Below are 18,936 nucleotides of genomic sequence, written 5' to 3' on the forward strand. Positions count from 1 at the left end.
AGGCAAAGAGTCAAATTCAATTTTTTTTTATTTTGGTCGAACAAATTTTTTTATTACGCTTGCGCTGGTGCACTCTTTTTCGTTCTAGTCTCATACAATGTGAGCATAGCCAATCATAATCTACTACTTCATTATAAAGCACATTAATTATGTCTAAATAACAAGAAAAAAAAACAAAAACAAAAACAAAAAACAAAAGTAGCTAGTAGCTATTTTATTATAAGTAGCATACATATATAAAAATATCATTCATTGCGTAAAATGAATTAATGAATGTTTATTAATTATATTAATTAGTTATTAATTTTTTATTAAACCAGTTATTAGTTTAGTAATTATTTTAAAAAATTAAATTTTATCTCAAATAAAAAAATAAAAATGGATTTTGAACCATTCAACAGTTCAACTACCATCATTTGTGCCAGAAAGAACAAAGTCTATATATAAGTAAGAGTGACGGAGTATTCATGAATCGACTCATGAGTATTAATTAACTCGTATAGCTATCCAAAAACACTTGATTAACATTCGATTATGTTGGAGACTTCAAGCCAAAGCCAAAGTCAAACCTTATAAAACCAAGTGAGAAAAACAAGCAACTGAAATTAAATATATATGTATTTCGGGAAAGGGTCAATTGACTATATCGCATTCCTAAGTCGTCATTTAAAAAAAAAAAAAAATCAGCATATATTAACAACTTTCCTTTTCATTTTATTTATTTAATTTTTCTTCTTGAAATTAAGTTACGTGGAAATTGGTTTTGAAGGGTGCGATGAACCTAGTGCATCATGGTGATTATTCTTTCCATTTTTTTTTCCCTTAAAATTGAACCCAATTCAAATGCAGTCAGAATTTAAAGGAAATTAAAAAGGGCATTATATACAATAATAATCCCCACGTTCTCAAATGCTTTGTGGAGAATCTAAGTTATCTAACAGATGCATGCATATATATATATGACTCGTTCTGAATATCTGTTTCAAAGCAAAGATTATTAAATGCAAGTCATGGCTTAGAGAGATGTAGGTACGTACAAGGAAGACCAACTGATCGATATGAAGGCTAAGATGAGTAATTTTCAAATTGCGTATACGTACCTTATTAATTTCGATCATCCTAGTTATTTCCGAACGTATATAATTTTGATCTTCCTAAGGATTTGCAAACGAATATTTTAATTACTAGATTTTCTATCACGTAATGAATACTTATTATTCTTTTTTGAGAAAATTCATGTTGTATACTTGTATTTGAAACTTAATTTGAGTCTTCCATTTTAGCCGGCCGGCATTAATTGAAACGAACCACATGGAAACCTTGGTTAATTAGTAAAAGTCCATATCTATGAATGCATGATATATGCACCACCCAATTATATAAGTCTCAGATAAGATTTCTTAATTTGTACGTATAATATATCACGAGTCTGCAAGTCGGGTTCGATCCATTAAGTCCATCCAGTTTTTTCTCCCTATTTTCGGTAGCTAGTGTCCATTAATTAAGTTTGTAATTAAAGAAACTTGATTTACCACTTGGATATACGACTCGAAATCTGGACCAGATCCTAATTTTTCTCTTCTTTTATACATGATCATACGAATCTCACACTATGATAGGACGACACGTACAATGAAGAATTAGTGTGATAAAGAATTAGTCATACTAATTAATTAACCTTGTCAAACAGTCCAAAAAACCGTTTGATAAAGAATTAGTCATACTAATGAACCTTGTAGCATGCAATGGATTTACAGCTAGCACTCTTTCATAGTCTCCACAAGTTGGGTCAAAATCAATGGAATTCGCAAACAACAATACAAGTCGGTCAAGCAAGCTCGATCATTGCTTAGTTTTCTTTTTTCTTTATGTGAAAGAGTTTTAATTAAATTAAGGTAAAACTATAACATTATGGAGGGTTTGGAATGATTATAAAGAGAGGCCTCTGATGTCATTCACTATGTAATTAATATGCTTTGTAATCTAATTAATTAATGGTTTAGGTTTTTCTTTGCAAATTAAATTAATTAATTTCGACTTAATCAACTCAATTTTGAATTATATGCAGCCTCTAAGTCAAGGGAAAATCCAAGACAAACATATATACTATATATATATAAGAGCCATGCTAGCTTATGATCATATCAAGTATCAACAAAGAATCACAAAAATATTAATCATGACTAGTTTAGTGACCAATTGCGCTCGATCCATAACATTACAATATATAACATAATTGCGATGAAATAATTTAATTATACTCTAATCTAGCTAATTAGTCCCCCAAATTGTGGGTACCTGACGAGGACAATGTCAATAAATCATATTCAACAATATCAATTTGCTATTTTGTAGGTGGAAGATGGCGAATATGTACTTGCATTATTTATGTCGTAAGAATACACCCACATATTGACAAATCTATGCCATACAAAATTAAGCTAACTAATTCAATTAATTTGAAGCTAGGGAACTTTGCTTGTTTCAAAGACAAGATCGATCAATAAATCAAAATACATTTGACTGCTATTTTAGCTGATTAATTATCTTCATTATGCTTTTTATATAGCTCCAACCACTAAACAACTTGCAATAGGGTATTCCCGTGCCAGAATTATCGGAGAAATTATTGCCCTATCTATAGTCATATTATATAATAATAATTTAATTTAATTATTATTTAAAACAATGTATCTCCAAGACAATCGATGATTTGGTTTGGAATGTTTCAAACATCAGGCAACACCACACAAGACACTAGACAGGGTGTGGCAATATTGCATATATATATAGAATTGAGATCAAATGTGCAAGTAGGGTCGACAAACTTATAGGTTTGCCCCCTAACATATATTTATAGAATTAAGTAAAAAACATATAAGTTTAATACTTAATTAATTTGAGAAATTTCATATAAACTGTTGAATATGTATGTGTATATATGTATATATATATTTAAATAAAATGTAGTAAGCGCAGGCTCATTCTTAATTACTTCTAGATATCTTTTTATTTAGGTAAATAAATGTACTTGAGCCACCCTTTGACAATTCTATTAATCAATATAAGATCAAAGCTAGACATACGAACCATTCATGATCCATAAATATATACGACTGGATCACATGCTGTTTTTTCTTCTCTGCAATAACCACAAGCATTTAAGGTTGTGTAAAAGAGTACTCTAGCTGATCCCCAGCCACATGCATGTATTGAATAACATATATATAAACTCAAACCTACAATAATTAGAATTGGACTAGGTCTCCTCCTGCATTATGCATTAATAACTTCTTTTTCTATCCATCTCCTTCACAGAATTCTGACAATGGGATTGCAAGTTTTATATATAAGTACATAACTTAAGTTGTATATATCCTCTCAATAAATACTACCTTTTCTGGTCAACGAAAGAAAGAAATAAACAAAAATAAGATAGTGCGAATCTGATGATATAAATTAGGAAAGCAAAATTGTTACGTTTTTTTTTTTCTGAGAAAATTAAGAACTGTTAGGTTATTTATCATACCCCAAGTACTAGTGATAGACTTATTATAAAACTGGTTAGTATATGACTATATGAGCTATATATGTGTATTCAATAATTATTAATAGACATGCATACCAAAAATTTTCTCAAATTTTAACAATGTAAGATAATTATTATATATGTGTCATTTGGAATTTTATACGTACTATATTTATGGACCATATTACAAATCACATGATATATATATAATATTGTACGTGATTCATGTGGCATAATCGATCATGATATCTTTGTTTATTGGAAAGGTCGTTTGATGAGAAAATTTACAAATGAATTTACTTACAGTAATTTCTTAATTTTTCAAATATATCATAGGATATGATAACACACTAATATAAAGTATATAGTATATACTTTCATTGAAATATTGTTTCAAGGGCCGGAAGGGCAAGAAGCATGCAAATATGCAATTTTGAAATATTGTTTCAAGCTAGGGCCAGATCGAAAGGCAAGAAGCATGCAATTTCCGGGTGTGTCTCAGTTGACTAGTAAGCGTAATAACAGTACGTAGTCATCACAACTCACAGCCTTCATTAATCATTATGACTCTTTTAAGAACCGACGTAACTCCACACAGAAAACATCAACGCAAGACCGCGTACGTAAACACATACATACACACATTTGAACTCCAAATTTCAACTTCCCCATCATACCCTCGCACTCTATAAATAACCCTCACTCCTCTCTCTTATCCACCATAACATTCTCGATCATTCTTCTCCCTCCACTGTCTCCACATACCAAAGCCTCACAGCAATTCAATCCCTGAAAATTTAACAAACATTTTAGTTGTGGATTTTAATTTGAAAATTAATTGATACCAAGAAAGGGAATGAGGACCTTATTCTTTAAATCATCGTCTCCATCACCTTCAAGCTCTCCGTCCAGAAGCACCATACCACCTTCCTCACCGCGGCACAGCTTTTCCGACTCACTCATGGACGAGAACATCGAAAACGCTCAGACTCTAATCACCAAGTGGGACTTTGATTCCTCCTCTTACACCAACCTCAACTCTCTCTTCTCCGACAACCGCTACGAGGCCAAGCTCTACCTCCAAGCCGTCAAAGACTTACAGTCCGCCATGCACTACTTTCTTTCCCAGAACTCCGCCTCCGAAAAGCTCATCTCCGCCCAGAATCTCATGCAAACCGCCATGAAAAGACTGGAGAAAGAGTTTTATCAGATTTTAACGGCCAACCGGGAGTACTTGGACCCCGAGACGGTGTCGAACAGGTCGTCAACCAGAGCGTCCACTCGCTCCAGCCTTTCCGATTTGGAATCCGAGTCTGAGGACGAGTTAAGAGTCGCCACCGAGTCGATTTCCGAGGTGGAGTATGTCTCGATGGCTGCAATGGCCGATTTGAAATCCATCGCCGACTGTATGATATCGTCGGGTTACGCGAAAGAGTGCTTTAAGATTTACAAAATTATAAGAAAATCGATTGTGGACGAAGGACTGTACCATCTCGGAGTCCAGAAACTGAGCCTCTCTCAGGTCCAGAAGATGGACTGGCAAGTGTTGGAGATGAAGATCAAGAACTGGTTGAGCGCCGTCAAAGTCGCCGTCAAAACTCTCTTCTACGGCGAGAGGTTGCTCTGCGACCACGTCTTCGCCGCCTCCGATTCGATAAGAGAATCCGGCTTCACCGAGATTTCGAAAGAGACTGCCATCACTCTGTTTGGATTCCCGGAATTGGTCGCCAAGTGCAAGAAACTATCTCCCGAGAAAATGTTCCGCGTTTTGGATTTGTACCAGGCCGTTTCAGATTTGTGGCCCGAGATCGAGTCCATTTTCTCGTTCGAATCAACCTCGCCCGTCCGATCTCTGGCAGTTACTTCTCTCGTCAAACTCGGCGAGGCCGTCCGTACGATGCTCGAGGATTTCGAGTCGGCGATCCAGAAGGACTCGTCCAAGACACCCGTCCCATCCGGTGGGGTCCACCCACTCACGCGTTACGTGATGAACTACATCTCGTTCCTCGGCGACTACACTGAGATACTCGCCGACATCGTCTACGACTGGCCTCTGGCGGTTGGAACGCCGCTGCCGGAAGCGTACTTCGGGTGCTACAACTTAGAGGAATCGCCGATCACTGTACGGCTTACTTGGCTCGTTCTCGTCCTCCTCTGCAAACTCGACGGCAAAGCTGAGCTGTACAAGGACGTGGCGCTCTCCTATTTGTTCTTGGCGAACAACCTGCAATACGTCGTCGTTAAGGTCTGTAGTTCAAACCTCAAGTATCTGCTTGGTGATTACTGGGTGAGTAAGCACGAGTCCAAGGTCAAACAGTACGCTGCGAACTACGAGCGCATGGGGTGGAGCAAGGTGTTTGCTTCCCTGCCTGAAAATCAGACGGCTGAGATTTCGTCGGATCAAGCGAAGAACTATTTCAAGCGCTTCAACGCAGCGTTTGAAGAAGCGTACAAGAAACAGACATCGTGGGTCGTACCCGACCCGAAACTGCGAGACGAGCTGAAAGTTTCGGTGGCGAGGAAGCTGGTGCCCGTTTACCGGGAGTTTTACGAGAAGCATAGGGTCCGGATGAGGAGGGACTGTGGGGAAGACTCGTTGGTCAGATATGCCCCTGAGGATTTGGATAATTACTTGTCGGATCTGCTGTATGGGGCCTCAGGTGCAGGGAGTGTTTCGCCATTTTCTTCTTCTTTGTCCTCTTCCTCGCCGTCGCATCCGCGTGGTAGGCAAGGTCGTTGAGACGTAGGGGTCACACGCGTTGGTGTCGTTTTGGCCGGCTTGTGTCGTTTTGTGAATATACAAATAGAATGAGGAGGACAAAAGAGCATGTAAAGAATTTTTTTTGTTTTTAATATCACATCATCACATGAATAGAATATTATACATGAATTCTTTGATTTCTCAGATAGAAGGAAAATTGAAACAGATTATGTTTTGGATTTTGGAAGGTTTTGCTTTGTAATTGTACATTTTTCTCTTTTTATTATTTGGCCGGCTTTGTTCAAACAAAAAGTGATTCTTTCGAAATTTCTAGACCATGAATAACCCATCAACATTGGAATATGATTTAGTTTGAGATCTGAGTATAATCAGTGTTTTCAATAGCGCGCTTCAGGCGCGCCTCAAGGCACGAGTCATGGCGAGGCGGCGGCCGATTGCGCACGACGTCGAGGGACTGTATAAAAGAACTGAAAGGCGACGACAAGGCCCAAAAAACGTACGCCTCACGACGGCAAGGCGAGGATAACGTTAATGGCCTTGGCGTCGATCGGCAAATCCATAAAACAGAGTTTTTCTAAACACATAAAACAGTGTTTTTCGGCAAATCAAACAAAAACAGAACCGATCGCCTTGGCATCGATCGGCCGTTCTCCGGCGAAATTAAGGCGGTGACCACTGGGTTTTCTTTCTAGGCCACGGTGAGTCCATTGGTGCCTTCAATTTGTTCATCCGATCAACGGCGAGGGAGAATCGAGGATTTTTCCAGCGGTGTCTTGACCATTCACCACCCCAGACGTCGAGAGAGAGAGAGAGAGAGAGAGAAGGAGGGATGCCGGAGAAAATAAATATCAGAGAGAGGGTGAGGTCGCGAGAAGAAGAAGAAGAAAAAAGAAAAGAGAAAGGGAGGGGGGTGTGACGGGTGAGGGGAAAAAAAATTAATTTTTGTATTTTTTAATCTAAGCCATTCATTAAATCTATTGGCCAAGATTTTACCAATAAATTAATCTAATGGCAGTGCACCTATGTGATTATGTGAATATTGAGAATTTTTGTGAATAATGAGTATTGAGAATTGTTGTGAATAATAAATATTGGAATTATGATTCTGTGAGTATTGATATATAATATAAATGATTTTTATTTATGTATGACAATTAATGTTATTTTTAGGTTATATAATTTTTTTTTATTATATTTTTTTATGTCTGAAAAACTTACGCTATATGCGTCAAGCCTTACACCTCGTCTTACGCGACAACAAACGTCTCCCGAGACGCTTTTGCGTCTGAAAACACTGAGTATAATATTCAACAAACAGCATAAGATAAAAGTGCTTATCGAAGCATAAAGCGAAGGAGCATCAAAGCAAAAGTACCTGAACAAGTTGACGTACGCCATTGGACAACAATTAATATTGCATTTATATTAGGAGGCTCTCGATCATTTGGAAATTCAAACTTTTATTTAGCTTTTGGGTCGTGAACTCGTGATTGGTTTAACTTTTGGGGTCTCTGATCAGGTGAGCTTTATTAACACCTTTCGGAAAGCTCTGTGAACCACATCCCCTGTTCCCCTCCCTACCTTCTCCGTTTCTTATGTTGCTTTTTTTTCAAAGAAAAATCAATCAACACTCAGGATAGGGATGGCAATGGGGCGGGTCAGGATCATCTGCCCGTTTAAAGTTATTGGAGAATCCCCACCTTAATGCCCATTAAACACTATTGGAAATTGGGGCCGGAAATTCCCGTCGGGGCCTTGAGTGGATCACAGGATCACCGTCTCGAATCTCCGAATTCTTTATTTTCTAAAATGTCAAAAAATATTTTTAAAACAACTAATATCAACTATTATATTTAATAAATATATTTTAGGTTTAAAAATTTGTTTTCCAACTACAATTAAAATATTACCAACTAAAACAACATCTATTATATAAATATTTTTTAATTGATCAAAAAAATAGAGTTCATAAAGTTCAAAGGTTTATAGCAAATCCACAAAATATAATCTCCATTACATATAACTCCATAAAAATAATATAAATCCATACAAATTAAATACAAGTCATAAAAACAACAACTTAAGAGAGAGTATTATAAGTTACTAACGTGATAAGTTCTGGAGGTGAAAGGAAGTGCTAATTCCAATACTTCTCAAACCATACATTATTTAAAGAACATTAATTAATGTTTGTGGGAATTTTAAGAGTTTCTAGAATACAGAGAATCATTAGAAATAAAAAGTAAAATGTTATAAATTTGACATTGAATTTGAATATATTTATATATTTATTTATTAAAAAAAACTAATAAATATAGCTTATCGGGTCGGGGTAGGGATGGGGATGGCTTTACCATCCCCGCCCCGTCCTCGATAAATAAATCCCCGAAACTCAATCCCTAACACCCAATCCCTATTTTGTCCCCAAAATTGTCCCCTATAGGGTCGGGACCCCACCAAAAAAAAAAAAAAACCCTGAATATATTTGTAGACTAAGAATAATGACGAGTAGTCTCCACCACACATTACCATCATATGTCCCATAACTATGAATGATCATACCTTTGTTTCCAAAATACAAAAGTATGTGTATAATTCATAAGGAATGTATAATTTTTGAAGATTATATATACAGCCAAATCTTGACCATGTGAGTTGTGACAGTGTCACTTTGCATTCTACTAACTCTCGATTGATGAAAAAAAAATTCTAATTAATTTTGGTTTGAATGTTCTAATTTTTATATGTGATATTTATCTTAAGAATGCAAATGGAGGCAAATGTTACTGATATTCCCTATTTGCCATTCGATTTCCCCTATCGCTCCCTATTTTATTTTTGTATTAGTTTTGTTTCTTTTTGTATTGTAGTGATATTCAATCGATGGCTGCAGGCTTATGTTACCTCTTTGATCAGCCAAGCCCAATAAGCCCAGAAGGCCGGAGTTCTTATTATGTTCCATCTGTTAGGTTTCAAGCTCAACAAGTCTGGGAGGCATTCATAGCCCAACGTTGATGAAAAGCAAATGCCCAATTATAGCTGTGCTTTATTAATTGAATTATTATGCGTCCTAGATGTGGAAAATATCAATTAGCCAATTAGGTTTACAACTTCCAAGAAATACGTTTATGTTCTTTATTTTTCGTGATTGTCTTCCAAAATTCTTTTTTTTGGTCAAGAATAATTTCATGGAAGGCCCAAAAAGGGATCTTTCAAAATTCTAGCCACTCCTTTTATACTCCCAGTCCTCATTTAGCTAAATTTTTTTTTTTTTGGCAGTGAAACTGATGAATTTCATTAATACTAAACTATTAAAAATCTCCACTTTTGAACTTAAATAATTCAAAATCTCTAGCCTTAATTAAATTAATTCAAAACCCCCTATTAAGAATTTAATCTCTCCCAAAACTCTCTGGTCAACTATATCCAGCTAGATTTGACCCCCCTTTATTTTTAATATTTCAATTATAACCTTGAAAAAATATCAACGGGCTATTTTGGAAATTGCTTTCTCTCTCCCCCAATCCGATCTCTCTCTTCTCTCTTGTCACTCTTTCTCCCTGTGCCTGTTGACCGACGATAGCGTCATCGTCCGGCGCGCATCAGAAGGATAATTTAGGATTATAAGTTATAGAGAGTTTTAAAAAAGTTTCTAAATAGGTGGAAATTTAGACAAATTTTTTAGCTGATTAGGGGGTTTAAAATTAAAGACTATTCCATTAAAACAAGAAAAAGCCCAAAAAAATCAACAGACATCAAACGACAAAACCAAAACAAGGAGAAAGAAAACAACATATCTAATCAATCAAAAGCACACGGACAAAGAAAGCCCCAAAAGACACATTAAGCTTAATCAAAGGGGAGTCCCTCCGCAACCAGTACACCCACAAGCGAAGATGGGTAATGAAAAAGTAGCTTTTTGTTCAAGACATATAGGCATATAGCTTCTATATGGAAGTATGATATATATAGTTGAGTACAATAAATATTAAGCCTCGAAGAAGCTCATCAAAACATTTTAGTGAGACATTGCCATCTCATCCAACATGTGCAATGGTTGTTGAGCATTAAAGTATCTATTATACAATATATAATCCAAATTAAAACAAAATGAATAGTGCAAAAAAGTAGGCACAAAATGATAACAAATTAAAGCCTAAAGGCAATACGTACGTACTCTAATTTAATTTGATCAATGCATAAATGCATGTCAAAGTAAAAGTTGGTAGTTTTATACCTTAGTCAGGAATTTAAATGAATTTGAAAGCACCATGGCATTGTCTTGGCTCATACAATACTAGCTTTATTTTCAAAGGATTCTTTGCCATCAAGTTGCTTGCTGTGCTTAGTTGTTGAAAACAAAACTAGCTTGCATATATAATTTTCCAACTTGCATTATAATTAATTATCCTTTTGGTCACTTGCTCATCACTTGGGAGTTGGGACCCTTCAGGATTTATGGAATTAGTTGACAATTACATCAAGAGTTATTGATATCCATTTTTTTGATGTAAATTCCACATGCAGGCCACTTGAGCGATATAATATTAATTTATTTAGCCAGCAATAGAACTTTGTTTCATCATTAATAATTGGCTCAATTACAAATGCAACCACCAATTATGAGGGTATTTTAAATTGGTCCACGAAAAAAAAAAATATTTTAAATTAGTACACTAACTAATAAAAAGTTACAAAGTAGCACATTTGTTATGAATTCCGTCAAGAAAGACAGTTAAATACCACTTTGGACAACAATGATGTGAATTTTTTTAATAATGTGGACGTACACCAAATTTGATATACATGGATTTATAATGTCATATTGATAAAAAAAAAAAAAACTACAAAAAAATTTTAACCCTTAAACTTGTTATCATTAATCTATGTGGTGTAAATTTAGTGTCCACGTTATTTATAAAATTCATATTAACACTGTCTACACTAGCATTTAACGTTCTTATTAACGGAATTTGTAACGTATATATCATTTTGTAACTTTCTATTAGTTAGTGTACTAATTTAAAACATTTTTTTGTTCATAGACTAATCTAAAATATCCTTCATAATTGGTGGGTGCAATTTGTAACGGACCCTTAATAATTTGTCCCAAACCCCCTTTTTGTATATATATATATATATATATATTTTTTTTTTTTTTGGGGTCAAGATAAAGCCATCCATTCTAGTCATCCACCAACACATAACTCCAGCCCAACACAAAGTTTACAAATTCAAATGGAAAGTGCTATTCACACTCCTTAAAAAGTCATTATATATGCTCTCCTTTTAATTTTTTTATTCTTCTAATTTTACTTTATTAATTTAATTACCACTACTGCCATCAATTGTTTATAACTTCTAGAGCATATAAACAACATGTATAACAATATCCAATACTTCTAAATAACAGTCATTGCAGACTGCAACCATATCCAATATGTATGTATATATTCTCGATCTTTATCAACAATTGTCATACTTTAAATTTAAATTCAAGAATTCCTCCCACAAAAGGGAGAACAGTGTCAATCCATTATAAACGAACGTTGACACTAATGTTATTGTATAAATCCTCATTCACTGTATAGAAGTGTTAGGTTTTTTTTTTTTTTTTTTTTTCCGGCCAATGTGAAACTTCATTAAGAAGTGATAGGTTTATTTGTAATTAATGCTCGTCCTTTTTTTGAAAGAGGAAATTAATTCGATCTTAAGTCTAAATTAATGTAAGGCTAGCTATATATAATTATATATAACCATAAACGATCCACTACTAAAACTAGACATTGAGATTCAACTGCTAGTTTAATGAAGTGCATGTGTCTTAAAGCTAAAAGTGGAACCCACCAATTAATTCAACGTGATGTTTCATGAAACTTGGCCAAACAGTGCATGGTGGAACCCATTCCGTAAACACTACCAAATGGTCCAAATGTAGATCAAGCATGGCGTGAGTCTACGGAAAGAAGATGCCGTGAACAATTTTCCAACTATTTGCCCACCTTCAATTCGGATTCATAAATCCACTTTAATTTTCGAACCAAAATTAAATATATATAAAGATATCTCTCCTCCGTCTGAGTGCTTTTCAAGGTTTTATATACTGAGCTTATAAGAAACTATAAAATGTAATATATTTTCCAAAAATCGAATTTTGCGTTGGATATAATACACGAAATTGCAAGAGATCGAAATAAATTTCAATTTGTACTAAACGAAAAGAGAGAAAAATTGATTGGGTGTATCAGTTCAATCTAACGTAGTTGTAATTAAGTTCTTGTCAAAGTTGCCGGCCGGGGAGACCCAAAGTGGATTGCATGCGATGGGCTTTTTATGTTGATGGAGATTGAAGACCCAAAGTGGATTGGCATTAAAAAGATTCACAATAATGTACATGACGTGCTTAATCATTTATCTTGCTGGACATTAATTATTAGCCGATAATGCTGTGTGCTTGCCTAACATTATTTAGAATAGTGTTAGACATGTAATAGGGTTAAGAGAAACGTTATCTTCCTTTTCTACATTCTTTTTTTACTTTTTTTTTTTTCTTTTCCAATTCGTAATATAATTTTATAATATGAATCGTTAATTTTTTAGATCACACTATAAAAAAATTAGCTCTGCAAAAAAAATCAAAAATTGTTTTTATTTAAATGTTATCAAATAAATAGAAGATAAATCTATTTATTATTAAAATCGTTTGTTTATTTTGATAACAGTTAGATGAAGAAAAGAAACATTATGCTAATCTACCTAGATAGATGACACATTGACATGTCAAATTTTCTTGCAAGAAATTAATTGCCAACAAAAAAAAAATAAAGTTGATAAGTGATTTTTTTAAAATTTAATTCTAATTATTTACTTTTACCAAAAACGACATTTTTTCTCATTCTATAGAGTCTATACTAATCTTAGGCCAAGAAAAGCAAAACTAATCTTAGGCCAAGAAAAGCAAAAACGAGTAGTTAATATGTGATTTATTATTATGTAATAATGTAGTGGGGCAAGTGGACTCTAGGTAACGTAGTCTAGTCATGGTCGGAGGGGCAAAGAGTTTTGCACATGCATGCTTAATGTTTACTTGGCATATATATATATATGGGTACATTCAAGTAAAAATGTTCTTATTTTAAGAAAAGTAAGAATAAATTTTTTGTGCAACGTACACTTGACAATGTAGTTTGATGATCGAAACTGTTCATTTTTTAGGTTCTTTCTCAAGGGTCCAAATCAGTAATTGTTTAGTCATTTAAATTGTGCAAACAAATACAGTTCTTCAGATAAAATTGAAATGATGTTTGCTATAATAAACTGGTTAAATTGATTTTTTGTAAGAGTAATCTTTAAATTATGCTCTAAAATATAAACGGTTATAATCATTGAATTATAAGTTCAAAAAGGATGTCTACTTGAAAATTTTCATACATGTATATATGTGTGTGTGTGTGTGAATGAATCAGATCAGAATGACACCTTGTACAAATTGTCTTCATAAGGTCCTTAAGGCTTGCCAAGCTTGACTTGAGAGTGTTGAGCTTTGCCCTAGCTTAGCTTAGCTTTGGACTCATTATAATGAGCATAATGTTTATACCTAACACGAAATGACTTAAAGAATCAAGGAATGAATAGACTGGTCAAAGTCAAGCAAAGTCAAGCCATTAATGCTAAGTTTCCAACCATATTCGACTTGTATAATGCTGAATTGCTGATGAAAGTCCAACTCAAATCAACTGGCTAGCTAAACCATGTCATCTATGCTCATGGTTTGCTTTCACCTTCGCCCCACTAGCAGAGGTCAACGGATACCAGCAGATATAGCCAAAACTAGAAACATTATTGCCCTAATTGATATATCGAAAGAGACCAATTCAACAATGGATCCATCACTGCAGCATTTTTGTTTTACCGGGGATAAGGTGCCGAGTACCTCGGTTTATTCATTTGTATTTTTATTAATATCGGATAAGGTGTTCGATGAAACACCTCAAAGAGATTGAGGTCAGCAGATTGTTATATTTTCCGCCCACGAAGAAAAAACTCATGGATCTGCCACTATACCCACAGTTAGAATTCGACTATTGTTTTCCTACTTTTCTGAATAAAAGAAAAGGTTTGTTCATGCTAAATTTTCTATGGTACTTAGGTGGCTTGTTTTCAAAAATCATATATTCTCAGATTAAGGTAGATAAAATTTTGTTACTGGCCACATAAACATTAATTTCATTAATTGTTGTTGTCCATGCCAGTTTCTAAGGTAATTTAGCTTGGTGTTTATAGTCTTACTCCTTTTCTCAATGATCCCATCATGCATGCCACCACTAATTCATTATATACAAATCTGTATTCTTTTTAAAATATTTAAAATATTATAATATTTTTTTTTCTAGCTACCGCCTTATCTTTCTTAAATGTGGGTAACATTGGGTAAACTACTAACTGTGAACTATAATAGCTTTCCATTTAAAAAATACTACAAATTCGGCTTTCAATCGAGGACTTGCTCTTGACCAAATTAATGAAGGTTTAAAAGACAATAAATACTTTGATGTGTTGAGAATAATGTGGAGTAATGTCTCACATCGGAAAACTAGAGTTTAACATATGTGCTTATAAGTTTTGGGCCTCTCCACTCATTGCCAATTGGTTTTGGGTTAGATGCTCTAATTCTATCATGGCTTGGCTGTTCACGTGTAAGGCCCAACGGCCACATGTGCTTCCACGTCACCCAATATAATTTGTTCACGTGTAAGGCTCAAAAATCTTACTACACGTGCGGGGTCGTGTTGAGAGTAACGTGGAGCAATGTTCCACATCGGAAAACTAGAACTTAGCATATGTGCTTATAAGTTTTTGGCCTCTCTACCCATTGCCAATTGATTTTGGATTGGATGCTCTAATTCTATCATGATGGAGACCTTGAAGATCATACATGGTGTGCAATGTCCACCTTGAAGAGTTCCACAAAGAGACCAGAACCACTTCAACCTTGCTTTTCCATGCTTAAGATGTGACTTGTAGTTTGATATTCGTAATAAAGATAGAGGGGGAAGCCACACACATAACAGTTTGTTGGAGGTTGAGGGTCCACGTCACCCAATATAATTTGTTCACGTGTAAGGCTCAAAAATCTTACTACACGTGCGGGGTCGTGTTGAGAGTAACGTGGAGCAATGTTCCACATCGGAAAACTAGAACTTAGCATATGTGCTTATAAGTTTTTGGCCTCTCTACCCATTGCCAATTGATTTTGGATTGGATGCTCTAATTCTATCATGATGGAGACCTTGAAGATCATACATGGTGTGCAATGTCCACCTTGAAGAGTTCCACAAAGAGACCAGAACCACTTCAACCTTGCTTTTCCATGCTTAAGATGTGACTTGTAGTTTGATATTCGTAATAAAGATAGAGGGGGAAGCCACACACATAACAGTTTGTTGGAGGTTGAGGGATAGAAAATGAGTCTTTATCATTTTCACATGTAGTGTAGTAGTAATAGTCTGCCTCAAACACACACCCCCTTCTCTTTTTATAAGTGTTCCCATTTCAATTCCCATCTACCTAAGTTCACAGAAAATCCTACCTCTCTCTCTCTCTCTCTCTCTCTCTCTCTCTCATAAGGTCATGGATCTTCTCAGTTTACTCTGTGCTTTCTCAGCCTTGTATTTCATTTTCATTATATGGAAGCGTTTTGATGAAAAAAGAGACCAAGAATGTTACATTTTGGACTACCAGTGCCATAAGCCCACAGATGACAGGAAGTTGGACACCAAGTATTCAGGGGAGATCATCAAGAGGACCAAGAACCTGGGTCTGCTAGAATACCAGTTCCTCCTCAAAGCCATTGTGAGCTCTGGCATTGGTGAGCAAACCTATGCCCCAAGAATCATGTTCTCTGGCAGAGAACAATGTCCCACATTGGAAGATAGCATCTCAGAGATGGAGGAGTTTTTCCATGACAGCATTCAGAAGCTCTTGGCCAGATCAGGCCTTTCCCCTTCACAAATTGATGTGCTGGTTGTAAATGTGTCAATGTTTGCTTCTGTGCCTTCTTTAGCTGCCAGGATCATAAACCATTACAAGATGAGAGAGGACATAAAGGTCTTTAACCTCAGTGGGATGGGGTGCAGTGCTAGCCTAATCTCAGTTGACATTGTTAGGAACATTTTCAAGTCCCACAAGAATGTGTATGCCCTTGTGATCACCTCTGAGTCTCTGAGTCCAAATTGGTATTCAGGTAATGCCAGATCCATGATCCTTGCAAACTGTTTGTTCAGGTCTGGTGGGTGTGCAATCCTTTTGACCAACAAAAGGGCCTTGAAGAACCAAGCCATGTTCAAATTGAAGTGCCTGGTTAGGACCCATCATGGGGCTAGAGATGAGTCATATGGGTGCTGCATGCAACAAGAAGATGGGCAAGGGAGGCTTGGGTTCCACCTTGACAAAATCCTCCCCAAGGCTGCCACAAGATCATTTGTGGATAATCTTAGGGTTATATCACCCATGATCTTACCCATTAGGGAGTTGCTTAGGTTTATGGTGGTGTCCTTGGTCAGGAAATTGAGACAAAGCAGCAGCAGCAGCTCCACAAAGGGAGGGACTACTACTTCATCATCACCAAAACCTGTTGTGAATTTTAAGACAGGGGTTGATCACTTTTGCATTCACACTGGTGGGAAGGCAGTGATAGATGGCATTGGACTGAATCTTGGGCTTAGCGAGTATGATCTTGAGCCTGCAAGGATGACACTCCACAGGTTTGGCAACACATCTGCTAGCAGCCTTTGGTATGTTTTGGGTTACATGGAGGCCAAGAAAAGGCTCAAGAAAGGTGACACAGTGTTCATGATAAGCTTTGGGGCTGGGTTTAAATGCAACAGCTGTTTGTTGGAGGTGGTGAGAGATTTGGGGGATGCAAATGTGTGGAAGGAGGACATTGCTATGTACCCACCAAAGTCCTTGGCCAACCCTTTCCTGGAGGAATATGGTTGGCTCCATCAAGAGGATCCAAGCACATTCAATCCTGAAAATCTCATATAAAGGTGATCATCATCTCTAATTGTTTTACTTCTGCATATTAAAGTGTCTCTTTTATTTTTTCTCTCTTTTTTTCCTCTTTCAATTTCTTTTTGATGTATTTGATTATTTTCTGTATACTATAAAGTTCTCGATCATTGTTGAATCCCTCTGTGGATTTCATAACCCAATAAGATGTGCTAGCTGCTTAGTTTTGAACCCCTCCCATTCAATCTCTTTTTTTTTTTCTTTACATTATTTTTTCAACATGGTAAGTGTACTGTAGCTTTGCTGGGTTGATAAGATAAATGCAGAACAAGCTTTTGTCTTCTTCTTTTGCTTATACAGCTTTTGCTTTTTATTAATGTGTTTTGTGGTACAAACCATTAATATATGAAAAGAACCTCTTGGATTTTGATTTTATGGAGTGGAAACACTAAGAAATGAAACGACTCATATAGACCACACAAGACGCGCAGTCGTAGCAGTGATTGCATACCCAGTAGCTGGGCCCAAATGAGGGGTGCATAGCTTGTGCCTCGTGCCAACATCGTCTGCTATACAAATATGCCGGGCCTCTAATTAATTTCTTTATTAGGTGAATAAATTCACCCATCTAACCCAAATTTTTGTGTATATTATAGTAGCCTTTTTAGTGACAACTCATTCCTAATCACTAGGGTTTGACACATTAAAAGCCATCTTTATATTTTCCTAGTCCTTTTCATTTCAATTCACCTATTGAAAAACGAAAAAACCATGTTCCATTCTCTAATGTCTGAGCATTTTCAGAATTGGATCAATGGAAAATTCGATGTATATATGTACAGGTCAAGCTGTATAATGAAAAGTACTTGGGCAATCGGTTGTAATTGAAAATTTGGAAGAGTCACATTAAATATAAGGAGGCTTGTGAAACTAAAATTATTTTTTGGGGAAGAGGTTTGATAATAGTTCTGAAGATTAGGGCCTCCATTTATGGGTTCAACTTCTGCACAAAATCTTATCCTTTTTGTGCCCATTTTGTACTTATAAGTTATATCCAAAACAATATTATTTAAAGTTTTTAGGATTAGTTCAAGTGATGAGGGCGAATAAGGTAAGAATTAAAATTATGCTACATCAAACGTTCGATTTCCTCAAATATAACCAAAATAATATTATTTAAAATTCAAGATTAAATATCTTGGGTTTAAAATATAGTTTTCTACATAAGAATAATATCAGCACAAAATATCAACAAAGAATTCGTACTCAAAATATTGTGGAAATTTATTGTTTTACTAGAGCATTTTACCCTCTCATCTATACCAAACTCTTGTCCTTCTCCTCTCTTGATGAATAAGAAGACAAAGAAAATGCATGGAATATGGTAATATTCTTTTGGAAAGAATTTACTTATATAATAATTTAGTTTATAGATTTATTATAAAATATTTTCATATTGAATTTGGTAATACATACAAAAAAAAAAGCATTTTAGTATTAATGAGGTCATCGTTTGAAAATATATAATGCAACTGGAGAAATTATTGTGTGTGATCGTAAAATCATGTGACATAATGGTCACATGCAATAATTTAATTGTATTTTTCCTTGGTTAGGTACTAGTTTTCCATATATAGATTTTTGTATTGCACATTTGCACTGCAGGTTGAGTCTC

The 18,936-nt window shown here is 35.4% G+C and overlaps 1 protein-coding gene and 1 pseudogene across 1 annotated transcript; both read left to right on the forward strand.

The window, feature by feature from the left end:
• Window positions 1-4,245: 4,245 nt before the first annotated feature.
• On the forward strand, window positions 4,246-6,472 carry LOC147296672 (exocyst complex component EXO70H1 pseudogene; annotated as a pseudogene).
• A 9,261-nt stretch (window positions 6,473-15,733) lies between these two features.
• KCS3 (3-ketoacyl-CoA synthase 3) lies at window positions 15,734-17,492 on the forward strand. The gene has a single exon (XM_086251551.1). The coding sequence runs from the start codon at window positions 15,882-15,884 to the stop codon at window positions 17,295-17,297; it is 1,416 nt and encodes a 471-aa protein (XP_086107677.1). The 5' UTR covers window positions 15,734-15,881; the 3' UTR covers window positions 17,298-17,492.
• The last annotated feature ends 1,444 nt before the right edge of the window (window positions 17,493-18,936 follow it).

Source organism: Dryas octopetala, chromosome 1, assembly GCF_963921425.1.
Source record: "Dryas octopetala chromosome 1, drDryOcto1.1, whole genome shotgun sequence".
Classification (NCBI taxonomy): domain Eukaryota; kingdom Viridiplantae; phylum Streptophyta; class Magnoliopsida; order Rosales; family Rosaceae; genus Dryas; species Dryas octopetala.

Coding starts and splice junctions, on each gene's coding strand:
- KCS3 (XM_086251551.1), top strand. CDS start 15,882: ATGGATCTTCTCAGTTTACTCTGTGCTTTCTCAGCCTTGTATTTCATT.